The sequence below is a fragment of the Platalea leucorodia genome (genome assembly GCF_965183815.1).
Source record: "Platalea leucorodia genome assembly, chromosome: 10".
Classification (NCBI taxonomy): Eukaryota; Metazoa; Chordata; class Aves; order Pelecaniformes; family Threskiornithidae; genus Platalea; species Platalea leucorodia.
Window position 1 is genome coordinate 17,040,743 of NC_138832.1, and position 26,938 is coordinate 17,067,680.

At 44.1% G+C, this 26,938-nt stretch overlaps 1 protein-coding gene across 3 annotated transcripts in view; it reads right to left on the minus strand.

Moving 5' to 3' along the window:
• Positions 1-26,938, minus strand: part of NRK (Nik related kinase) — a 109,070-nt gene that overhangs the window by 56,574 nt on the left and 25,558 nt on the right. For all 3 annotated transcript variants that reach the window (XM_082323245.1, XM_082323246.1, XM_082323244.1), the window contains exons 3-8: positions 17,460-17,516; positions 9,725-9,850; positions 8,826-8,936; positions 6,907-6,997; positions 4,681-4,811; positions 1,769-1,823 (exon numbers count right to left, since the gene is read on the minus strand). In XM_082323245.1, the coding sequence (XP_082179371.1) occupies positions 1,769-1,823; positions 4,681-4,811; positions 6,907-6,997; positions 8,826-8,936; positions 9,725-9,850; positions 17,460-17,516 (571 nt within the window). The remainder of the gene's footprint in view (positions 1-1,768; positions 1,824-4,680; positions 4,812-6,906; positions 6,998-8,825; positions 8,937-9,724; positions 9,851-17,459; positions 17,517-26,938) is intronic.

The window sequence follows — 26,938 nt, forward strand, 5'->3', positions numbered from 1 at the left end:
AAATGATAAGCTAAATTTTAACCAAACTATTAGCTACATTGTTCATGGCATAAGAGAAAATGCAGGATGAAGAAAACCTGATGCGAAACGGAGAGCTCATAAACTGTGTCACTGGCACGGAGCGTAATGACTAAGCGCACATTTCATCTATTTCATCTATTCTGTGTTTCGGGAGCGTGAGCACCATTATCAGACAATCTGCAACAGATTCTACTCATGCATTCAGACGCTGGGGTTTCTCTCCAGCCCAATGTACTTCTCTTTAGTGTTACTGTTGTGGAAAGCTGAAGCTACAAAGAACTCTGCAGAAAGTAAATACCGTCACATCTCATCTATCCCAGGCATTTTGTATGGAATTATGAGTGTGCTCCATCTGCCATGGAGAAATACCGAGGGTCAGAAGTCTTCCTTCACGAAACAGAGCTACTGAATGACAACTGATAGGAACTATATGGAGGCTGATTTCTTATGATATATAGGTCTTCAGCAGTGATTCTCTTAACAGGAATGGACTTACAGCATTACAGAACTAGTAAAAATGAGAAGACTGTGGTCTGGTAAAGCCTTCACTGCCTTCTATTAATTTCGCTGCCTGCATCCACCTGCTGTCATTTCTCATATCTGGGTTCTGGTTTTGACTTTTTCCTTTGTATTTTCTATAGCATGTGATACGGTGGGGATGGGGAACAGAAGGAGTCTGGTTTCTAGCTATGGGTCCCAGACACTGTTGTACTACAGTAAACAAAACACAATGCAACTGAATATAATCCACAGCATTTCCCTGCCAAAGCTAGTGAAAACATCAAATACAAGCGGCACGAGGAATTAGCATGCAAAGCTACAAAGTCTCTCTCAAAGAAAACCCCCCACGGACTCATGTCTCAGGACTAAGCTTCAGTTAGGCTGAAGCACGGTGTCTGAAAGTGCTCCTGGACTCCAGCTGGCTCCTGAGCGCTGCTAAAAACCAAGTCTGACGGGAGAACAGCCAAGTGTGTTTTTTAAATACACAGCCTACGTGCTCTCAAGCTCAGGCCAGAGTATAATTTATTTTATCTCCTGTGCTCTCAGCAGTGACCGGATAGCCCATCACGTCACATCTGCTTCGTGGGCGCTGGGGCAAAGCAACCGGTCCTCCGCAGAAACAAAAAACGCATGAGGTCTTTGCATCGGTGCTGCAGCCACCGATCGCTGCCCGACGGCTGCAAGAGGCTAGCTGGAGGAGCGAGGGGGACAGCTGGCAGGCGAGGGCAGGCTGTAAAGCTATGGCAGTCTGCTGTCAGGTTGAGAATGTGGTCACGGACCGAAGCCATTACATGAGCAAATACAGTATTCATCCTAAAACCTGTGAGAATCAAGTCAGTCCCAGAGTAAAAATATAACCTTTAGGCCTTAGCTTCTCCCACCACCGTGTTTTTTTTTTTTAGTGACCTAAACCCAAAGCCACTCTTGCTAATTTTTCCTGCTAACTTGTCAATCACTTCTGCTTAGCTGTACCCACAAGCAGTGATCAACAAAGTGATGCTAACAAGAGCTCTAAGAAAAAATTTTTTGTCTCCCTACGTAATGAAGGCAAGGAATCAAAAAATAAAGGGTCTAAAAGGAAGAGGGAATCAAAAGAGCCCAAATGAGAAAAAGTCATAGATTATTTTTAAAGATACAGCCAGAACCAGAATTTTGTACATCTGTGCATTAGCCAAGCATGAGCTATTTTAACACAGAACATGTTCACAAAGCATAGATACCCCCGCCTTTATACCAAATCACTTACGAGGAGCTCCTTCGGCCATTTCAATAGCAGTGATTCCCAGAGACCATAGGTCACTCTGCAGGAAAAGAAACATCGCACATTGCAACTTGCAGCATTCAAGCTTTTGTTTTGTTTTGTTTTCTTTTGGATTTTTAGTTGGGTTTTTTTGTTGTTTTTGCAGTTTCCCTAGATTTCTCCTGGATCGGGTTGTTTTAGTTGGAGTGACATACATTCTGCTCCCTCCCATTCCCTACTGAGCTTTTAGGAAATGTGCTAATAGCCAGAAGCTTCCCATTTCCCATGCACCTCTGAACAGCTGATTCATCATTTAAGCAGCCAGCCCCCAAATGCAGGCCTTCTGCATTCAAAAAAAAAGAAAAAGAGAGGCAGAATATAGCAGGCACCATTTAAATATATGTCTTAAATCTTTTAAACTGTTCTCATGAGGCAGTGAGACACAGCAGTGCCTCACCCCCCTGCTCCTGGCCAAAAAAGTTCTTGGCCTTAATGCTTATTTCAGAGCAGTCATTGCTGAGTTTCTACACTGATGGAACAGAAATTATAGTCAGGCCTTGGGGTCTGACTTTTTCTGTCTACAAGGTCTCCAGTCGCATGTTTTTGAGCACACAAAGGGAGAGCACATCATGCAGTCAGATTTATGCCGCAGTATATGTTCAGCTCAGTTAACTTCGAGTGGAGTTTCCTTTATCAGCTTATCTGGATGCATAGGGCCAGATTTTGATCATGGAAGGTAAATCAGAAACACTACCAGCAACTGCAAAAACCTCACAGGTTTCCACTTGATTAATCCTGTGCATTATTTTACTATTTTTTATGTCTAAACGTAGCCAAATGAGAGGCACATAACCAAACTAACTTGCAGGGCTTCTCTAAAACTATCTCTTAAAAAGGGAGCGACAGAAGACAAACCTTCAAAGATTAGAACCAATATACCACTACACGAACAGCAACTCATACCCAGCCTGGCATTCTAACTAAATCTGACTTTATCACCAGAGCCTTCTCAGCCCAGGTGCTCTGAACCGCTTTACGCAAGCTGAAAACCAGTTCGCATCATAGTTTGTGGAGGGATTTGACAACAAAACTGGTAGGAATTTAATAGATGCATGATCCTGACTTGTTATTAAGTAAATGGCTGAAAATTAGAAAAGTCTTCTAGGTGTAGTACCGCAGGTTTTGGGGACAATGGGAGAAACAACCAGGCTATGAAGAATTTTTGTTTGGAGTTTCAAAGCGCGAGAGGCAGACATATGAAAGGGAGGATGACATCAGTGTTTGTAAAGGTCAGTGTGTACATATATGTATATATTTTTACTCATTTGTTATAATTTTTTTTTTTTTTTTTTTTTTTTTAAATCAGAGCTGGAACAGCAAGAAGTTACAGAGTGGCTTCCTGCTACTTTGCTCATCATATCAGCTATAAATCTCTGTAGAAAAGACCGGCCCCATGCCACCTTCTGAGTCATAGTGCTGTCTGCACAAGTGCTTCCAAAACCCTCCGATGATCAGTTTTAAACTACCATCTGCAGAATCTATTCGGAAGGAGACATAAATGCATGCAGATGAACTGCGATTATTACTGAAGGCAAAGAAACCTCAAGAATTAGGGGTACATGTTCCTAATGCTTGTATCTTCTGAAAAGTACACATTCTGAAAAGGAAATCAACTGGGGACAGGGAATGAAGACAAGAGATTAATTTCTTGAGGTTTCAGTAGAAGATTTACATGGTATGAAAAATAAAATAAAATCCAAGAACATTCTTTGGTCATGACTGACACTCACACAACGTGACCTCACTCTGCCAGTGCAGCACAGAAGGTCTCAACAAGGGAGAAACACAGCCTCTGAATCACTAGAAAATGGAAGCAATAACAGGTTCTTCTAACAAACGCTTCTGAAGCAATAAATACAATGAGAGGTGCAAAGTGGCAACCAAGAGAGAGACCAGAGGTCACTCAGAAGATGGCTGCTCAGAAAGCCATCCCTGGAAAACATCCTGCATGGTAAGTGCAGACAAATGACTACACTGCTGGAAACAGGACAGAGGACAAAGAATAGGCTTTCTAAGTCTCTTTGGAACAGCATCAGCATATTATAAGAGTTAGGAGGAGAACCAGAAGCCCTTGTTCTTGTGTTCCCCAGTACAAGGAAGCCATGGACATACTGGAGTGGGCGCAGCGAAAGGCCACAAAAATGTTTAAGGGATTGGAGCTGGGAGGCTTTGGGCTGAGGGAGATGGAACTGTTCAGCCTGGAGAAGGGAAGGCTCAGGGGATCTCCTACGGGCATACAAATTCCTGATGGGAGGGGAGTAAAGAAGACCAAGCCAGACTTCTGAGTGGTGCCCAGTGACAGGACAAGAGGCAATGGGCACAAACTGAAATACAAGAAATTCTGTGCCTTCTCACCTCAGCCACCCTGTGAATGACCAGAAGTCATTAAGGGATGGGAAACCTCCTGCAGTCATGTGCTCATAAATGAGTGAAGTGATACTAATTATTGCCAGTTAACTCAGGATTTGCAGCTGAGTACAGAGTAAAACAGCTCTGTCACAGAGGACAGCAGTGACTTGTCGTATTAGTATTACACTACTTCAAGTATTCCTTCCATATTCACCTCTTCCTTTCTACCCTATTCCGACCCGCAACCTCCTTAAATCAGTATCTTTTTTTGCACAGAAGTTCATGAAAGCGCATTTCATGTATTAACAACTCACAAAAAAATATTCATAATGAAACTCCACTCTTAAAAAGAGCCACCACCCACATATTATAAATACTTCTAATGTACAGTTATAATATTACTGCGGTTTAAAAGGAGGGAAGTTTGAACTTTTCAAATGCAGTATTTGAGCAGGATTTCAGCAGTAACCTACATGTTTTGCTACCTTATGCAGAGTTGTAACGCTTACTCTGTAATCATACGTAGAGTCTGGGTTCTCCTCGCAAGCAATGACCTCGGGCGCCATCCAATATGGTGTGCCAATAAATGTGTTTCTTCTCCCAATAGTTCTATCCAGTTGAGCGCTTACACCAAAATCCACTGAAAAGCCAAGTAGAGATAAAGAAATTTAACAGAGTTGTATCCACGTGGCAGAGCGTGTGCTTGGTTACTTTCACACTGTTTAGAATACCAAACCTTTGCACTACAATGCGTATCAAATCTGAGTTCCGCCAGTACATCTTGTCCAATAGTTGAAATTTAACTGCCTTTTTTTTTTTTTTCTTTTTGACAGAAGGATCAAAAAACAGCATGCTAATTCTGCCAGGCAGGTTACAGCACACAGGAATTGCTGTAGAAAAGACATTACACAATAATTTACGCTTAATCTAAATGCCACATTGACTAGGAGTCGATATCTTTAACTAGTATCTGAAAGGAAAAATAGTATCTACGGACAAGGCAAATTTGGATATGTCTAATATGGCCATTTGTGAAAGCTGGAAAGAACTATCACATCATTTCGTTTTGAGATGTTTGGAATAACTCCTTCCCTACATTCATACACTGTCTTAGAACAAGCTGGAGAGTATAGCAGTGTATTCTGATCTTATACTCATAATGAGAGAACTGTGTGGTGCTTTTTGTGCTGCAAAGGGTGTTACTTTCATCAGGATTGTATAGCGAAATGGTTTTGTCCAGATATGAAGAAGGGCCCATACAACCAATAATTATGTGATTGTATTTTTCTTTGAACAAACTTCTAAGATACACTAATTGGATCCACTGGGCATAGCACTTGAGTGCTATTCACAGAGAAGACAAAATAACAAGGAAAAGAAAGGACTGAAAGGAGACGGCCCTACAGTTACCACCAAGGAGCAGATTTTCTCACTTATGTTATGTCATTGCAGATCATCTGCAAACCACAATCATTTGTACTACTATAATTTAATATGCCTGTTTAGCAAACCTTCTTCAACAGTAAGCTGGACCCGTCCTTTGGGACCATCACGCGCTCTGTGCTTCCGATGGGAAGTGTGCACACTTACGCTGAAGTGGAATGGAACTGGACTGAGGACCTCCTGGGTTTCTAGCTTCTTTAAGACACGAGCTAAATCTCTCTGGAAACAACTTTTTTTGCTTTTTACATTGTTGTACTTAGTAAATCTAATTCATCTTTACCCAGAGTTAGAAAGGTTTAACTTCCTTGTCAACCATGTGAAGAATGGTGGGACTAGTAACTATACAAGACCATAAACACACACAACCCCCCATCTCACCAGTTTTAAGAGGGAACAGTTGAAAACTAGTACATATCCTTTAGAGACTAGAAGCAAAATCCTGCCTTCATTTAATACAACAGCAAAACTCCCTTTGACTTCAGTGAAGCCAGGATTTCACCGTAAGGTTAAACCATAATGAGATTTAAAGTCCTTATTTTTACTTGCTCCAGCCAAACATCCTACCCCACATCCACAGGCCATGTTTATTGTTTCCGTTCTCCAACTCTACAGTGAATTCTTTCAATGAAAGAGAGAGGGAGCATAAAGATCATCCCAAATAAGAGAAGTGCTCTCCTTGCGACTGCTCCTTTAAATCTTCGCCATGCGTTCTCTGTGATGTCTTCCCAAAATGTGAAAGACATCCCCTCCTCAAGAGAGATATGTACTTGAGTTTAGTCTTAGGAAGTCAGAAGTTGTCAACACTGACATATCACAGCTAGAAAAGGAAGTAACTCTCCAACATTTTTGAGAGATGACTATTCATAAGAGCTACTCTTCAGCAGTAGCCCTTACACATGAGTAATCTCACCTATTGGCAGATTTAGGAAAATCTCTAAGACCACTTCCTTTACATAAATGGATTAGCATAATTTATTCCCCAAACTTTTTTATTTTCGAAGCCTTTGCATGCTGGGATCTGCTGTGAAGGCCTGATGGTGCTGTGACTTACTCGACAGGTTCTGTGTTTGACTGCCCAGAAGTAGCTGTATTCCCCACGGGCTGTGAGTGACATCTTTGCAGAACATGTCACATTTTCAGCTCTTTCTACGTGACAGACACCTTATAAACACAAGCATTAATGCTACTTGACATATTTGTTGCTCTTAGGTTACTGAAGGTTCTTTCTGAGACAAGATGGAAATCTTAAATTTTTATGAACAGGTTTCTAGCACACGTTTAAGGAAACTTACCCAGTTTTACTTCTGCATTTTCTGTGAGAAGAACATTCTGTCCTTTAATATCTCGATGGATGACATGGTGAGCATGAAGATGTGCCAAGCCCTAAAAGAAAACCAGACTTTCCTTATTCTTTCTTCCTATCATTATCATGAGCGTGGCACTGTGGACTTTTTACACTTTTACCCTTCTCAGACTTTATTCATAGGGAAAGTCCTTTAGATGTTATTAGCAACATGAAGACCCCAGTTCCAGGGAGGAGAGAGGACAGCAACCGCAAGTTTGATTGTTGTCTTTACCCACAGGACTGACAGCAGTGGAGCATCTCTGAAGTCAAGCGTGAGGAGAACGAGGTAGCAACATTTTAAACTTCTATCTGAGAATTAAGGGATGCCTCCTTATACTATGTGTTAAAAGCAAACAAAAGAGAGAAAGAGCAATGCAGAATGCTCTGTACGAGGACCAGAGACAGCAGCTGGCCAGCTACAGTGTCTTGAATTCTGCATTCAGCAAAACCGTGTTCAATGGTAAATGGACCACAGAAAGTTCAAAATACCATGTCAAACCTCTTTTTGAATGCAGGAAATATCGTTTTCATTCAGCTAATATTTGCAATATTCTGTCTCCTCCTTCATTCCAAAATTGTCCATGGTTAAACTAGCATAGATATAAAGGTACACACTGAAATAATACATTATAGCGAGCCAGGGGATGCTTCACTCAAAATGCTTAGCCTCGCTAATATTAATGACTTCAAACAGAGCTTCTACCCAACTTCTACATCTTCCAGAAGGAAACATTGCAACTGGGTCATTCGGTTTCGAAACAAGCATGATTAAATCCAATCTCTTGTTTTACACCAGCATGCTGTTATGGTTTTCAGTTGCATGAGCGTAAACCAAATATTTTAACATCAATTGCTTTAATAGAGATAATATAGCCACACAAATGAAGGGTAACGTGACCAGACCATTAAGATTTTTTCTTTTTTGCAGAAGAGTTCTCCCCACACCCTCCAGCTATAGTTATTACAATCTGCAGTCTAATGCCAAATCCTTGTAAGATGGCCAATGTTCTCTACCGAGCACGCTTCTCAACTCCTCTGCTCCAGAAGCAAAGATTTACCCCTATTCAAGCATTACTTTGGCATGCCATTTGAATTTCAGCTCCCAGAATACACATTTATCTTACCATTATTTAGAAAAGAAGTAAAACTCCATTACAATGAAGACGGATCAGTAACTCTATAATGGGTTTTGAATTTAGAATGACAGGTTCCAACTTTTTCTTTTTTTTTTTTTTTTATCCCCCAGGCAAGTTCATTAGATCATGCTTGGGAATTGTCTTATCCTTTGTATTTTCCAAGGGGGAAGGAAGAAAGAAAAAAAAAAAAAAAAAAAAGCCCTAAGCCTGCACAGAATGAAATATAGCCCCAAAAACTAAATTGTCTTGGGGAATATTGCCCCAGCAGGGCCACCTTTAAGGTTTTAGAATGCTGTTTAGTCAACATTGCTTCTAACAGTGCAGAAAAGAGGTCCCTGAGTGTGTGCAGGTAAAGAAATTATGAACAGAAAGATCTTACACAGCATGAACAGCTGAAGCAGTGAGCAGTAAGATCTCCTGATGTGGAGGACAGACTTAATGAAAACAGAAAATTTATTTACTTTTCTAGATGCCTGGAATCTGGACTTTCAGAAGATGGCTATTTGCCACAGGAAAATGAAATTTTCTGTTCTTCATACAGAAAATGCGATTAACTACAATAATATGGGATGTCAAGCAGCCATCATGCTGGCTCTTTGGGCTCTTCTGAACTCAAGCCCATGAGCCCCATGGATCAAAACTTTTAAACAATAATGCTCATTCGTGACCAAAGGCTCAGAAAGGCCTTTTTGTTGCAAATGAGCAACACAGCTCTGTTGGCACGACTCACCCTGAGAACCTCTCTGCAGATGTATGCAATCCAATCTTCCTTGAAACAGTTCCCTTTCGTCTTCTTTACCAGGTCAGTGACAGAGCCCGCACCACAGTACTCCATCACCAACTGCAGGAGGACAAACGGAATACACCTTTACCGCAGCGCTGACAGGGTGCCAGCAGAGATACCATGTGCAAACACCCACTCCACCACAATCAAGGTGTGGCAAACTACACGCAACCGTCCCAGATGCCAAGTGATATAAACTCTCATTTCCTGAATCACACACATTGCTGAATAAATAAAAAACCTCAGCAGTGCTCCTCTCCTGTCACGGGTTTGCGGGTTATGGGTCCTTTTTAAGAAACTACAAAATCAGAAAAACAAGAGCTAATAGCACTGAAAAACATGGGATTTTTTTTTTCTCAAAATTTGAAAAGTCCCATTTTGCTGCAGAGCTTCAAAAATCTTGCAGCCAAAAAACCTGGAGGATTAGTTTTTCTTCTTTGCTTTATTGCCAATTCCTCCGTTCCCTTTTTTTATTTTCCAATTGAAAAAAAGGAGAGGAAAGCAACAAGAAAAGAGAGGAGGGGAAGAGGACAAGCTCTCTTTCACTTTTGTTAAAAAAAAAAAAAAAGTTACAGAAACATTTAATTTGAGGGGAAAAAAAAAAGGCTGAACACAAATCAGAATGACAGCACAAGTCACAAGTATCATAACATACTTTATGCCCATCCTCAAAGAAAATCATAGGCGATGGAAGACATGTAGGTAGGAACAATTTTTCTCTTTTATACGTTATTCTTCAGAACAATGACTTAAGAGTTTCACTGAGAGAGTCCAAGCCAAGCACACTGGAGCGCTAAAGAAAGGAGCTGTAAATCTGGTGAACAGAAATGACACTGAACACTTACCCAGAGCTGATCATCTTGGCCTGCAGGACTTTTCTTTACAAATGCGCCATAATACGTAGCAATATTCCGGTGATGGGAGTACTTTTTTAGCATATTTATCTCCAGCTTGATTTCCTCCTCTTCATTCTGTAGCAAAAGAGAGCAGAAGGCTCCCTCGGTGACCAGAGATCACTGAGCTGCAGGGCTGCCCAGAGCTGCAGGGCAACCTCTGTCTTTGGAGGCCTTCAACACCCAGCTGGAACCAGCCCTGAGCAACCTGGTTGGACCTCCTGAGGCTCCCTCCAACCTGAGTTATCCTGTGATTATGAGACTGCAGCTGAAGGACAGGCTCTTAAACAGATGACTGAATCACCCTGATCCATCAGCCTAAAACAATGAATTGCTAGGGTTTGACTTAAAGAATCAAAAATGTCCCAATTTGGGTATAACAATCTCATATTGTCTCCTCAGGGGGCTTAGACAGGACCTGTTACTCCCCCGTTTGTGGTTTCTGTATGCAGTAATTTAGTCTTGGAGAAATTAACCGGATTCAAACAAAAATAAAAACATTCCTAACACTCCATTACTTAAAAACTTGGAAAAGCACTTAGTGCACACATCAGCCAATCTGTCTTCCCAGTCCCGTGGAGGGTCTTGCTGGGAGGAAATCAAAGCCAAGAAGGAGGCAACTCGCCACAAATCAAACTCCAGAGCCAGCGCAGGGTTAGGGTCTGCTCCTTCCTTCCAGTTGTGAGGCCACCTCACCTGGACCATGGAGTTTTTTCCCCCCTGCTAACATCATGCCATCCGTTAAGTCTCCAGCATGCTGGGGGCCAGCACACCCCTAGACATCTCCTTCCAGGCACTAGCTAGCTCTGTTTTCCCACTGTCTTTGCTTCAGTCTCTTCAGGGCAGACATTCTCTTCTGCCCAGTACAGTACTGTACACAATAAGACAACTAATGGAAACACAAGTTTTCATAATTACATTAGAAGGAAATGCTCTTTTTCAGAGAGAACTGCCTGATCTGAAGAGGTCCCCTCAGAGGTAGCCTGTTTGCTATGTTGCCACCAAGAGAAATGGTGCACCCAGTGAAACACATGTAGATTTTGCTGTCTCATTTGCTTTAATAGGAAATGAGTGGTGCTGCAAGGTATCCTTGTATCGGTTAAAAGGAGCATGACAAAGCTGAAAATTAATTTACCCTGCTGCAAAACATCCCGGTCAGCACTTACTAGCTGAAGGGAAAAAAAAAAAAAAAAAAAAAAAAGAAAGAGAGGCAGCAAGAACAGCTCAGCCCCACAGGACATTTTTCTGCACTTTTCCGCTATTTTCCAGTAGCTTTGCCATCAAAGCATTCCTTTAACCATCACAACAGACTGCTTCCAAAACCAGCTGCGGTGTCCTTTTTACCTGTAGCAAAACATTAAAGCCTGACAGGCTGAAGCCAAATTCCCTCAAGCATATGCATATGATGCGTCTTATTAAACCCAAGCACACAAAAATTATTCCCAACAGAACAGAAGGGACGAGTAAGTTTTCCTCAGTAACATCAATCCACAGGAGACACGTTACCAGACCAAAGCTGAATTGTCTTAGGCTTTAGGAAATGGGAAATGTAAAATAACTCCACTTGAAGCAAAATGAGCTATTTCAGGTTTCAGAACAGCCTCTTTGTTGAACACAGGCTCTCAAGCTGCGCACATTACAGAAGATATTTAATTTATCTTTTGTTTGCAATTAAGAAGAAAGAAGGACCCTTAATCCTTAGCTTGATACAGGCGTGGATGTTGTATGACTCAACCAGCGAGGGTAAGGAGGAGCCTGGGGCAGCACCTGGAGTGTCCAAGGGAAATCAGAGCCGCCTCCCAGACAGCAGGCAGGACATCCTCCATGAGCAAGGCCCTGTTTCTCTCTGCACGTGGCCAGGGCACAATCAAAGGGAGCTGAGAGCTTGTGCCGATGCCTTCTGGGAGGGGAAACAAGGCTCTGCTCCCTTTGGGACTCCAAACAGTGCATGTGAAAGGGTGGAAACAGGCAGGTGAGGAGGAGGAGGCAGAGAATAAGGAGATGGAAACCGCCATCCTGGACCTGACCACAAGGGTCCTGTCACTGACACGAGTTTCTGGTAAAGGATCTTTAGGGAAGAAGGGCAGAAAGCAGGACAAACAGGGAGGACTCCTTTCCTCCCCGTGCTGTCCCTCCTGCATCCTGCCCACTCCTTCTGCTAGGGCAACCAAACATGTGGGGGGGCAGTATTCATCTTTGGTAAAGGCCTTCCCCAAATTACTTAAGATCTCTTCAGATCTTACGGTTTTGAGTTTTTTTTTTAACTCTGCCCACCTGCATGAACTCTGCAGTGGTGGAGCCTGACTGAAAAGCCTCCCTGCTATGCCCTCAGCACCAGCCTGCAGCTTTCACAAAGTTCCCCTCGGGCAGCTGGCAGACCTCAACCACTTCCTCAGAGTTGTTGCCTCTTTTTCAGCTCTTCTTCCTTTGCTCCATTAATTTACTGGTTGTTGGAACCCTGCTGGCACAGCTCTTAGTCTAGTACTTTCTATTCCTCTGCAATCTCACCTCCATGTTTTTAAAACAAAGATAAGCACGTGCCTGTTTGCGAACACAGCTGGAATACCACGTAGGCTCTTCCACCCCCACTGGCAAGAGCAAAGAGCAGCTGCACACGCATAACGCTCCTTTCCCACGACCAGCAAGATGATCCAATTCCTGCTTTATCTCGTGTCCTCATCTCTTCACCCAGAAGGCTGGAACCTGCTCCCTCTCTGCACCTGCCTCTTCTTCCCTTGCCCATCCTTGCCTGTAGAGGCAGTTACCTGTGCTCGCCCACTGCCGCACACTGCTTAGGCACAGGATGAGTGCCTTGGGAAGACACTGCTTAGACTGGACAGCAGGCTTCCCAGCTGAGCCCCATCACTGCTGAGCAGAAACCCTCTGAGCCAAACGCTTGCATCCTCCAAAGACAGAGAGGTGACTTCAAGTATCAGTTAGTCTGTAAGGTAAAGGGCTATACAGGACAGCAGGTGGACATTTCACAGACAAATAGTACTCTGCCTTCCCAGTGCTTGAGTGATTTTTGGAAAAATTACTCTATTTCACATGGAAAAACCAAGGCAGATGGATAAACGTGAACGATTCTGTCCCACAGGCCATGTCTGAGGCCCAGCCAGGAACTGAACCTGGACTTGCTAAGTCTCAGTGCTACATACCTCCTTCAAGCAGGATGACTGGGGACAAAAGCATCCTCAGCTTTTCAGTGCATGCACATGCCCAGGATTTCCACTTTCCACCACCCCTCCTGTCAGTGTTACCATCAGTCACATCTCCCAGGGGTCTAGAAACCTGCTCATAAATCATGGTGCTTAAGAAAAGGAAACAAGCTTGCAGATGGGCAGGTGCAAAAAGCTGTTTGCTTTCACAAACCAATGCGTTTGTGGGCACAGATGGCTGCATGCACAAAGAAGACAGGTTCATGATCAAAGGCTATTTTTGAAGATGTGGGTCTATCTGCAATGACATTAGGAAGCAAAGAACTAGAAAGCACACGCCTCTGACCTCAAATGCAAACAAGATCATCAGCTGATAAATACTCCACCAAGAGACCCCTTAGTGAACTGGGGCAGTTCTAATGACAAGTTTCTCATTTAAACGTTATTTTGCTATCTGGAAAGACTGAAAGCAAGGGCAGACAGAGAATGACCTGCTGCAGAAGAGCTCTTTGATCACCTGCACTGATAGCTGAAGAGAAAAGCAGCAAGAATCCAACCTCTCTGCAAACCCTCTGCTTGCTTGGCACCGTCAGATAACAGGAAGCAGAGCCTGCGTGGAGAGGCACGTGAGCGCACGTTGCCATCGGTTCCCCTTCAGCCATTTCAAAGGGCTCCCCCCCAACGTGACACAGCAGCACTTCCTGACAGATGTCCAGAGGATCCCGCAATGACCACAGCATCCTGCTGCCGCTCTTAAGAAACCGGCCCGGGGCGGCAGCTCATGACAGCGAAGGGCAGATTTGCTCAGCGCTTGGTGTGCCCCAGATCTTAGAGCTGAACAATCACAGCTGGAGCTGGTCAGGGAATTTCTGATGACATCATTTCTTGCCAGAAAAAAAAAGAAAAAAAAAAAGTAGATTTGGTGAAACAGAATCTTTTGGCAGAAATGTACTGGTTATGATGAAATGTTGGCTGAAAGACTTTAGGTTGGATTTTCTAGCGATGAAAACATGCTGGGGGAGAGAAACCCACGGCAGAATATCCAAGTAGCAAGGAAGTATCTCGGACCCCCAGGATACGAGACAGCCTTGTTCAACCCTATCCTCTCCCAAGTCAGACAACACTGACCTATTACTGAGCAGGTTGGTGACCAAACCAGCACCAACCTACACCGGCATGGGGCTCTGTCAAACTCAGCCACTGGAACTGCCCCACTTTGAATGAGAGAGATCTACTGGAGGCCTGAACCCGGGAGTCCTCTAAGCAGGTACACAAATCACAAGGCCAATCCAGGCATTCAGCTCTTCTCCACATTTTTTGGAGATGGGTGAAGGGAAAAAGACTGCATTTGTCTTGATTTTATTTTTTTAATCTTCCTGTTTTCTACCACACGAAATTTTCACTCCCTAAGAAAACTGTTCCCTGTGCAGCACTAATCAGATCACATAACCACCCAAAGATGAAAATGGCCACCGGGGCTAGGGGCCTCATGTCTCACTCAAGCAGGTTTACTATGACAGCTTCCATTTCTCACAAGCCAAACTCCATGTGAGATGTTGCTCTCAGGTGCAATTTATAGGCAGGACATTGGAGACGAGGATTTCAATATTTTAAAGACTTTATTTAATGCCTCAAGCTAGCTTTTCAAGACCAAAGGATCAGAAAATAACTTAAACCTGAGCAGACTAACAATGCAAGAGAAATAATCAATCCTTGACAGGCTCTGAATTTATGACACTGAAATTCTGGAGATTGAAGGCATTTCTACATTACAGTTAGGACCCACTACTGCTGTGAGAGGCTTCAGCAACCAAATGCTATGAAGCAGAGAAAAGCTATTGCTATTTTACAGGAGAACTGAGCTTCAGAGATGCCCTGGACACGTACAGCATCAGCCTCAGCCGTACCCATGCTCTTGCCTACTGCAACTGCAGAGCAGGAATGCATTGGCTTCCACCGCCCCACCTACTCTGCGCTACAAGAGACCAGCAGCACGGTCCCTGGCCAGACAGATCAGCTCAGGAGGCCAGCAGTAACCCCATTTCTTGCAGCCACGTGGCTCACCCCGAGCGCTCTGGGAATTTGCACCGAGGTATCTGAAGGGCTCGGGACCGCAGCTGCCAACCCCACCCTGCCGCTGCACACAGCCGCCCACGGCCCGCTGCACTGAAAGCAATCGGGGTTTACCGTAACACCGAGCTGTGAGATGTGGTGGCTGAGGAGAGGACAACCGCAGGGCAGAGCAGACAGCTGCAGGAGGAACCGGCAGCTACTGGTACCAACCGCCTGAATCACTCCTGCACTGGTTTCCCAACATCTTGCAAAGGCACCGCTGAGGGCCTGGAGGAAACCAGTGATAAAGCAGAGGACTGCATCCAGGTCTGCCAGCCTGTGCCCCAGCAGCAGGAACACAGCCAACCCCGCATTAAGAAAGTGGAAGTAACAGCAGAAAGCCTTGCACTCACCCTGCACCAAGGTCAGAAAGCAGAAACACTCAAGTACAACTGAACTGGATTTGTTCAGGGTTTAGTGGGGGAAGAGCACCAGGGAAAACCCCTCCAGGGTGGCTGCACCAACATGCTCACCACTCAACTCTCAAACCGTCACAACTGCTTTCGCATGAAGTGACTCAACATGAAAACAGCATGATCTGTCATCATTGCCCCTCAAGCAATGGGACAGGTTCCCCAGGATGATACTGGCTCTCTAGCCTGCAAGGAAGCAGCAAATCAGACCTAAACAGCTGGTTTTTGTTCCCGGAATCATGCAATTCTACCAACCTGAGTTCCTGAAGCTGGACCACAAGGTTGTCCTCCATTTAAATTTTGTTTCCAAGCAAGTAGGCGTTACTGGATGCTACAGTTTGTTACTTACATACAAAGGAGATGGTGTTATGTATAGCAAAGGGAAGGAAATCTTTCCAAGGTTCCCTTCCTGCCGTTTTTGCTTCAACTGTTCCATCAAGGAAGGGACTGTCACTGGTGTTAACACGATGGCCTACAAGTCACATCTTTGGCCAGCCCTCACGTGCTGTTGACTGGCCCAGCAAAGCATGAAAGCAGCCTGTAGAGCAGCTCTGGATCACTGCTGAGTCCCTGCCAGGATCTGTTCTGTCAGCTCCTCTGTCAAAGACAGAAGCACTCTGATCTCAGGAATCTGTCTGCCACCCACACCCTACCCCCTCTCCCTTCCAAAATCCAGCAGCCTCATGTTTGGTGACTGCCATTTTTTAAAGCCAAAGCACCTGATGATATATGTACCTATAGAGCTAAAAGCTAAAATCCCACCAATCTAATGTAGTACTCATTTAAAAAACGCACCCTCCTCTGTGGACAGAAAAGAGCAAAACTGGCAATTCAACTACACATGCATATTCTACAGGCAGCAGCCATAGCCAAACTAGCCCTTAGATACGCTTTGTAAAAGCATTACAGTAGCATCTAAGTTCAAAAAACCAATGTGCAATTCAGACCACTTGCTGCTCTGGGCTGGATTCCTACACCATCAGCAGAGAGAACCGTCCTGGACCTGCTCTACGTGACAAGGCCCACGCAGACACCCACTTGTTCTGCTGTGTTCCAAGACAATCAAAAGACATACAAAAACGCAGGCAAGGCTTGCTCGTGCTTGCCCAAAACACCACGTAGAGATGTACCACTGGCAGACTTGGCCCAGAGGACTTGGCCCTGGTTTTTATTTCAGGTGATAACCCTTCCACAATATCGCAAGAGGACTCTAAGTTTATCTCGGAGTTTTGTACTCCATATCTACACTGACAGAGCGACAGAACAGGGAGCTGGTCTTCAGTGAGACTAGGTGCATCCTACCAAACCGCAGACCCCCAGGAAACTTGGGAAGAGGAAGCAGGGGGTCTCCCCAGCCTTTCTGGGGCTCAGGCTAATACAGCCTCAAGGAGGCAAGCTGCTTTGCTACTGGCTGCACTCTTAAAAGGAGAAATAAAAATCAATACTTAGCAACTTTTTCGACACCCTGTTCCAGCACTGACACCGCTTTATAAATGTGAGCAGGGACAGTGCCAATTAAACCATCTCCCTCTCTCATCTGTCAAATAACAATAAAGAAGTGCTACATTTGCATTTCTAACATGTTCCTGCTAGCTAGCTGTCAGGGTAGCTACTCTGAGAAATGGCTGGCACGAGAGGGGAGAGGATGTGATGAAACACAGCAGGGGCAGTGCAGAGCTACAGGAAATCTTTTACTTGCTATCTCTGGAAACAGATAATCAACTAGAAGTAAGCAGGAAGAGAGTTCTCCTCTTTGTTATTATAGACCATCAAAATATATGGCAATGCATTCCCTTCTTGCTTTGTCACCATTGGTCAGGTACAGCTGAAAAATCTGCTTGTATTAACATCTCTCAGTACTTTATAAAACACAAACCGGTGCTCAGCAACCATAATTTATACCACTGGATCGTCTTTTATAAGCTATTCACCTTCTCATGATCTGATTATTTATTTTTCCTTGCACCTTGATAACAACTTTTTTGTTCTTGATTTTGCACTCACCTCAGTAACATTCATCACTTTGATTGCTGCTAGCTGCCCAGTCTTAACATGGCGACCCTGTTAGAATAACAAAAGACTGTAAGTAAAACATGTATGCAAACTACGTATACAGTAACAAATTAGGCATATCACAACTGGGCTTGAGTACTTGCTTCCAATCGTGTATCAACAACCTTTTGGTGATACAGAACTGCCAAGGTGAAGTTTGGTGATGTGTTATCGGACCCATACCCTTACCACGCTCTAAAGTTAACTGAGTTACCTTTGCAGGGTTGAATTTCCCCCTTTAGCACAAAGCAAGCAGCAACGCTGGGAGACCTCTGCTGCCAGAGCACAACATGGCATGAGTTTATGGGTCTCCATCCAACTCCTGTCCAACGCCCTGCAAGCCTCCTCTTCTAGGAAATCTCCGCACAGGCCCAGGGTGACCTAACCAGAACCACCTCCTCCTCCTGCAACCCAGGGCTGACGCGTGCTGGGGAAGGCAGGCGCCGGGTAGCTGGCACTGTCCCCACCTCCCCACCCCGCATGTTCTGGCTCACCTCGGGGTAAAGAAAACTCTGGGTTTCAGCACATCAATCTGGCAACCTGTATGTGGCTGCCAAGAAACTAAAGCTGTATGTACTTTCTTGCCTTTTTTTTTTTCTTTTTTTTTTTTCTTTTTTTTGGGGGGGGGAAAAAAAAAAAGGCTCTATACTGTGAAATGCTTAGTTTTTAAAATTCTTACTGCAGCTGAGTTAACTAGATCTCAGCTACCTCCCAAAAAGCACACAGAGGCTTTGTATTTAAAATGTAATCTTCAGTGGTGGTGGGGAGGAACTCTCCCAGGGCTTTGACTGTGTGCGTGCCTACATATGTACATGCGCTTCACCAGTGAAATGCCCACACCCCACGATCATTCTTAAGCAACAGATAACTGGTAATTTTAGACTAGGTAAGCAGCTAGTTTTTGAAAACAAAGCTAGGAAAAGGAAGGTAATAGGGAATAAAGCTATTAAAAGAGCAACCTTGACACTGAGACTGACAAAACGTGGTTCACAAGAATGTATATTAGAAACGCAACCAGGAATCTTGCTGTAAATTACAGAGTTTCTTGGCTTGGTTAGATCAAGTTGCTCAATTGATGCTGCAGATGCAGTGTTTTGCTGTGATAACCAACTCTAATCTCATACTGGAGGACAGTATCAAAAGATTTGTATGAACAGTGGATTGGCTACACATCCTAACTCCTCGCTTCCATCAAATGTTCAGAAATGGGTTTGAAGCTTTGAGACTGCAATTTTGTTCCTGAAATAGTAGTGCCTGCAAAGCTGTATATCGAAATAACTAACTGACATCAGTTAAGCAAGCCATAGGAAATCAGGAAATCAAATATGAAATGCTTCAGTTTGCAGACAAAATGATTTGCAGGTGCAATTTACACCTGCAAAATTAAAAGCTAGGTTGATGTCATTTTAAAACCCAGGTCCTATCTGCACAAAATTGCATGCGAGTGTGATTTCTAAGACTAAGCAATTTTGCATCAAAGAAAAATGATTCCTCGTTCTCAGGCGATATGTCACAGCCATGTTTTCTTTTGCAGAAAACTAAATCCTGCTGAGTTTTTGTATAAGTGTCCTCTTTCCCTGGAAGCACTCCTGGGATTGCAAAGCTTTTTCTCGTAAACTAGGATGATAGGATTTACATATTATCACAGACCTCAGGAGGAAGACATGGGACACACCCTCACCAGGCCCCCGACACACACACCACCGTGGCCGAGTGCAGTGGGCAGTGAGGAGTGCTAGCCCAAGAGATGTTGGTGTTTGGTCAGCATCCATCCCAGCTGACGTCAATCCCGGTTAGCGAGCTTCCTCTGCACAGCCACGGCTCTTTGTTGGAGGCCATTGTTTGCAAATGTTTCCAGGCATTGAATATCTTGGCAATATAGCGAAAGAGGGCATTCCACAGAATACAGTCATGCTAGACACACTGGCACCCTGATTCAACTCCAGAGTTTGTCTGGAGTCAAGTACGCTGATAATTCCACATCTCCGGCCACCACACATAGCAGGCAACCAACTCATTGAAACAACGAGCCTCTCCTGGGCTGCTGTAAGTTCTGCAAAGGATGATGTCAAGAATCAACACTGATTTTCATAATTACAGTGAAGCATGAAGATGTGCTTCTTTATTGAAAAAAAAAAAAAAAAATCAATCAGTACTAGGCTAGCATTGCACTTGATACTGAATATTCATAAGAAGGGGAAAAGGCTTGGCATTCAGTTTTGATTTCAAAGCATGATACCTGGTTAAATTGTCCTTCTGTGTAACAAACATCTGTTATTTTGCAGCCACAGTTATTTCCACTGCATGCAAACCTGCTGCTCTCACTCACTTTTACCATGGTAAATGAGAACACTAAATCCCCCCCCAAAAAGGTTTGGAAAAATCAGCATTTATGGGAAAGAAAACAGCAAGCCCTTTTGTTTTGCAGGTCGTGATTCACCTTTGCACAGCAAATGCGTCCCTGTTAACTGAGATGCACAACTCGATCCTGCTCCCACGCTCCTAAAAGCTCCCATGTCTGCACTTGGGCTGACTGCTGGACGAGAGGAGCTCTGTCTGCGCAGGGAGGGCAGGATCGTGCCTCACGCCTTGTCTCAGTGCCCTGTCTTCCGCACAGCCTGCAAAGTTACTACCAGCCTGAGGGAAACACGTAGGCTCACATCCAACCATCCCTCTGCACAGGCTCACCTGCAATAAATACTCTCTGACTGGGTAAAGCAGCCTTTACGTAGAAGTAAATTCTGTTAACTACGTGCACTTCACACCCTTATGTTCTTTTAGACCCCTTTATCCTGGAACAAAACAGAGTGGTTCAATCCACCAGAGAATCCAAACCCTTCTCAAGAAGCTAAAAGGAAAGAAGCAGTAAAAACTCATTCCTGTTGGTTTACTCTAATTCTTAACTCACAACAATTTATTTTCAAAAACTGTTATCACACCTTTTGAAAAGAGCCTTACACATTTCTTAGTTGTATTAAGCTCGAGAACCTCATCTCCCCCATCTTCCCTCCCCCCAAGTTTGTGCAGGTAATACAGAGGGCTGCAGTTAACCTCATGAAAAGGTGTAAACATATCTATACATTTACATCTGCCTTTCATCAATTATCTAAAAGGGATGAATTAGTTTAAAATTGTGTATAAAAAAAAGTATCTTGGAGAGTGTAGCTAAATATGTATCTACAGCTATGTATCTATATAAAGACATTTTCATCATGAGATACTAATTTTACTGCCATCTTGGCAGATTTATTTTTGATTACAGTTGTACATTTTCCCCAAAGTAAAGGATTCATCACTGTCGTAGAGCAATAAATCTCAAAAGTCTCTGCACCTGCTAATGTATGCAACAAACAATGTGGCAGAATTACACAGCACACCCCATCATTTCTCCTTACCTCCGACATCATCCCGACACACACAAATAAAACCTTCCCTTTAAATATTGCCAAAGGAAAAGGTGCAGTCAGTGGAGACAAAATAATCAGAGAACACTGGAGACATCCTAAATTTTATTCCTTCTCCTCCCCAGAACTTCACCGTCTATTCAGTTAGTTATTAAAAACAGGGGCAGAGGCAAAGCCACCCAACAGCTCGCCCAAACACCAGCAGTCCCTGTAAGCAGTGGTTGCACACTGGCACCCCGTTGAACTCGGCACCACCACCCAAAAAAGCGAGGGTGCTATTGCAAGACTCCACACGAAGAGGGCTGAAGCTCTCGGAGGACACGGGTGTTCATGTGGAGAAGAACCATCAATGCCCGTGCAGCTTATCTGAGCAGGGCAACGTGCCCCACGTTACGCTTGCTTTTATGTACAGACTACGACTGTGCTGGCAGTCAGAACAAAACCCACAGGTTTCTCTCCTTTACGTTGTTTTTTCAAACTGTTTCGAGTACATTTTCCTTGACATCTCTAAAAGCAGTAAACATCCTGACTCCAGCCCTGGGCTTCTTGTTAACATACTGAGACGAGTGCCTAAGTAAGGAAAGGTTTCAGGGCCTGGCCCCTTATTTTTTTTCATTTATCAATAAATCTCAGAGGTTAGCCAGAGTTCATGGGAACTCACACATTGCTGCTTCTGCTGAAGCCACAAGGTTGAGCATGTTTGAATTGTTTTGAGAAAGGTGGTGTTTTGATTTTTGTTTAAGGCTCCTAGGAGCACCTGGCTGTTTTAACTGTTTCCCAACCAAATGAGATCAATAGATGCATTTACCTCCAGTGACGAGACACGCAGAAATTCATCCTTTTTGATTTAATCCAAAACAGGAGGAAGAACAAGGGGCATTGCTGTCCCAGCCCTTTGTACGATCTGCCGCTGCCCATCCTCTCCAGATCATTAGAGGGCATCAGCCTGTTGTGATTCAAGATCCTCCGCTGCACATTTCCTCAGAAACTGGGCAGAGGGCAGGAATGGTCTGTGGGCCTGTTTCCCTAATAAAAGGTTTCATCTTTCACCCAAATGCTCAGTTTGAAAGCAGGTTTCGACTCCAGAGAATGCAGCCAAAACATCCAACAGCCATCTGCAAGTCATCCACATTCCCACCCAACAATATAGCACTAAACACTACCGAGATCATACAGAGCTTAGACATGAACAATTCTGAAGCTCAATGACTTTCTAAAATTGAAGTTCTTGCCTACATTTTGATGAGGTATCCAAGCTGGAAGAAATTCTCCCATTAGCTTTGAGTCCAGCTAAATTCCCTGTCTCCTCCAGAAAATATTTCCGCATAAAGTCTGCTGCAGTTGCCAGTTAGTCACTACAGTAACATTCAGCAAACCTGGAGCCAGCATACACATTTTTCAAATCTGCATATTGCTCATTGCAGCCACATTTGTGGAAGATGCTTTATGCCAAAGATCTGGTTCTGATGAGCTCCAACCGTGCATTATTTCTGCAGGGAGATATACATGGAACAGGACAGACCACTCGGTGTTGTTTCTATTGAATATGTATTTACCTTTTTAGCTCAATTAGATAAAGGAACTGCTTATCTAGGCCCTCTACTGAGGGTCAAGACATGCATTTTTCTATTTACATCAAACAATAGTATCAGCATTAGCGGTCAAGCTATTAGTTGATAAAGGGGCTTTACATGAATTAAGTATATTTACAAAAAGTTGCATTCAGTCAGGTACACCACCTTTTCCTGCTAAGTGCAAACAAAAATTTGGGGCAGTCCCTGGCTCAGGCCACGATTACAACCAGAGACCCAAGGTCGCAGTGACACACACCTGAGATTGTAAGGCTGTGGGTCACACGCAGAGAGCCTGGTTTGACAGCTTCCCTCCCAGACCCTGCACAGCCCTCTCTTCCTATGGTGGCAAACAGCTCCCATCAGCTTCTCTCCCCACTTGCGATCCGACAGATTTGAGGTGGGCAATTGCATGTCCAGACGATACAACCCAGCTGTTCTGTTACAGTGCTGCGCACCGTGCCAAGGCAGCCCACGGCAGGCCCATCACACGCTTCCTTTTTGGCAACAGGCATTGATTAACGTCCACGTGTTTCTGGGTTTGTCTTATGTAGCTGTCCCCGTTTAACCGCAGCAGGAAAAAGTGTACGTGAAGGACAGGGACTGCCTGCTGCAGGAGCCCAAGGCAGCATGAAGCTGGTGGTTTTGACTATGCAAAAGTCCCCATCTGCATCCCTGTCCTGTCTGCAACCAGAAGCACAACCTCACTTTTCTCTCCCTTGAAAAGCATGGGTTTTGGCGAGGCTGTGAGGTGCCTAAGTGCAGGGATACCTCCCAGATGCCAGAAGCCTCGGACACCTGCCAGGTTGCACCTTTGCACCCATGCAGAGGGCAATTTCACATCGAACGCGCTCTGCCATCAGGCACGCACGCGTGCACGCTTAGGCTGTGCACAGACACCAAGAGCTCACAACATCTGCACAAGGCCATGGGACTCCCAGGCGACCCTTCCCAGCACTGCCTGCCAGTGTCGTCCAGAAACCTGGGAGACACCACAAACGTAACTCTTGGAACCTTCTCTGGATATTGAAGGTTTGTATTTGAAAGCAAGATCTGGCTGTTGAAGGTAGAGGACTTTTGAGGCCAGAGGACTTCCTCACCCAGAAGCATTTATTATGGGATAACCGATGCAGGCTGTGGCCACCCACCCTTTGGGAGCGGGGTGAAGGCACAGCTGTTTCACTGCAAGCTCTTACTGAAAGTGAACTTCAGCAAGCAGGTTTCCTGTTCAAAAGCCACTTGCGAACTTTGAAGTTTGAGCCCATCTCGGGTAAATCAGTCTGTGGCCCTGCAGTTGCTGGTAGACTGCCAGCTCAGCCTTCTGTGCCCTGAAGGATGGGACCCCACCCTTTTGCCCCCTCTCCTCTCCACCCTTTCCATCCTGGTAACACAAGGAAAGCCTTTAAGAGACTATGCATCAAATGAACAATGCTCTGCATAGGGATCCAGGAAACCCTATGTCCTATTCCACATGACCTTAACAAAGTCATGATCCTTCTGTTTCCCTTTCCACTGACATAGGGCTTTTCTACTTAGACCCAGCTCTTTAGAAGACATGAGCTGGCTATCACCAGCCCCAGAGCCAGCCTGGAAACACCAGCTTTGCCTGCTCACACTGCAGGCAGGCAAGGGCAGCCTCCCACGTAGCTGCACCACGCTCCCCAGAGCACGCCGGTGGGTTAGCATGGCAGGGAGGAGGACCCCAAGAACATAAAACCTGCAGATACGCTACTCTCGCTCTGCAGTTTCGACACGGCCGCTGTTCTACAGCATAGGGCTGCTCACAACGGATATCCTGCTGTCCCTTGGGGTCTTGACTAATGTAAACAAGTGGACAGGGTTTGTACATCTGGGGCTGTAGCGTTTTGGTGCTGAGAAGAGTCACTTAAGAAGACAGTTTATAGGAGAGCTCTATCAGGAAGACCAGTCTGTAATCCTTGTCTCGGCAACTCGTACCACATGAGACAACCCACTGCAGTCATGGTTGGAGCTCTTCAGCTAAAAATACAGCAGTAGTGCAAAACCTGAAATGGGACAGGAATAAATTCCAAGGAAGAAGTTATTTAGAGCTTGGAAGCTTATAGCTTGTTTTTGTTAGTTAATGGTCTGAGGCAGAGCTCAGGGTCAGTCATGCACTGAATACTAGCACTGGATTTCAGAAGTGATCCATTCCATTGTAAACCTATGGCATGTAATCCACATCAATTCTGATAGTTTTAAAAAACAAACAAACACAAAAACCACAAAACCCCCAACCCACCACAACACACATCAGCCCTGGGGAGATAATTATCAGTTTCAGAATTTTTTTTTTTTTTTTTTTTTTTCTTCAAACCCCCATGAAGAATTCAGGACACCAGCCAGGTGGGAATGCGGCTATAATTTTGATTACAGCTTCATCCTTTTAATCATGCAACTCAGGCTGCAGAAAGCCTACTTTGATTGACATCATAAAGTTTTGATGACACTTCTGTCACAACATCTCTGGATGTCTGTTGTATTTTGGGGCTATAAATCAAAGAATTGTCTTCCCCTAGAGCATTTCTTCTCTTCTTTGTGATGTTAGGAGATGCTGAGATTTGGAAGCCTGGGCCTTGTTCCAGGTGACCTCTAGGGTAGCCCTCAGCTCCATCTCCCAGCTGGAGCACACCCTCCTTTCCCTGTAAGGGACTGCTTTTGTGCCAGCACTGCAGGATGCAGGGACTTCCACAGAACCAGAACCCAGCTGCATTGCCCAAATGCCAACCGTGTGGATGCAACACATTTGCCCTTTCACCCCCACATTTGGCACCCGATTTCCAGGCTGTCCTAGGTCTCACCCAAAAACGGTTGGCCAGCATAGCTAAATGTTGCATTTCCCTTCCCTGCCCTCCATAAACACCCTCTTTCAATAGCAACTGGATAGCTTCCTCTGCCATTAACTCTGCTTTCGAGAGGAAGAGCACACAGCAGACTGCAGCATCAGAACAAGCTCCTGAGATTTTTGCTTCAGCAACATAAAGGCCCTCCATTGCTCTCCAACTATCCAACATTAGACACTGCTAGTTAACCCCTTAGGTTGTAACGGGGCTGCTCGATTGACTTAGACTTAACGTTGCCTTCAGAACTGACCGTAGATGTTTTCCTACCAGTGAAAGGAAAGCCTGTCACCTAAACTCTACAAAATATGATCACCCTTGTCCACAGCTGGACAGCAGTGAACAGCATAAATATTAATACACTGTAAATAATCAAGACACACTCTCTTCAAGGTTTACAGGGTTTTTTCCTCCTGTATGTTAATTCCCACTCTACTTTATGATTAGATATTTTCCAAGAAGTTAGCTAAGATTTATCACTTTCAGTATAGACCATACTATGAAGACAAACAGTACTTAGCATGCTCCAGAACTCAGGTTGTAAAACATTAACAGTAAAATCTAATGTGTCTGCATGTAGATATATAAAGAATGAAAGTTAATTAATAACAGTCACTGCACTTTAAGACAAAGCATGTTACATTAATGAAGAAATATTAGATATATACTATTTATAAAGAAATGAAAAATTGTTCAAAAAAATAAAAATGTCACACTGCATTCCAAATGAAAAAGGATAATTTCATAAAGGTTAGCAAATTCATGCATTAAAAGTGACTTGAATATTCAGTGAAAAACAAGTTCCTTTCCCAGCAAAGGCCACTGTCCTATTTCTGAGCAGAACAGGTCATTCTATCCCTCCCATTGCTTCTCTGTCCCTCCTCATCTCAGAAGTGGGTAAGTATTTTGCACTCACTTAAAGTGAAAATATAAGTTTTATAAAGTTTGTTTAAACAAAGCTTTAGATGTTTCAGGGGTAAGATGTAAAAAAAAAAAAAAAGAGGAATTTCTCTCAGGGCCCCTATTTGTGTCACATGCTTAAACAAACAAACAAAAATATCACTGTAACTCATAACACTAGAGGAGACAACTAAGTTGGCAGTGCTATAGGAGGACTTCCCATGTACTAAAATAGCAACACATTAGCCAAGAGAAGAGATTAGAACATATGACTTCTATCAGCCACTTCAAATTCTACCCAAGTCCACACTGGCTAGAAGGGAGGGATGGATAGGGGTCATTTCAATGGTATCAGATCAAACCACCTTGCTCTCTGGAGAAGGACAGTTTTTCACCCCTACTGCAAGAGCCTGTACCACAGCCCCCATGAACTGTAAAACCCAAGAGGCACCAGAAGCAGTCTTTCTGTCCAGTTTTTTTTTTTTTTTTTTTTTTTTTTTTTTTTTTTTTTTTTTTAAATCCTTTCAGTTCCTGTTTCCTCCCATTGTAGAAGTGGAAACACAGATTGTTTGCTTTGCCTAATGTTTGTCTGTGTCTGACTGCAGACCAGTGGGAAAAGAAAATGAAACAAAGGAACAAATTTAAGCCCTTTGGCAAACACATATTTGAGTGCCTGCATTTCTGCAAGATCAGTATGT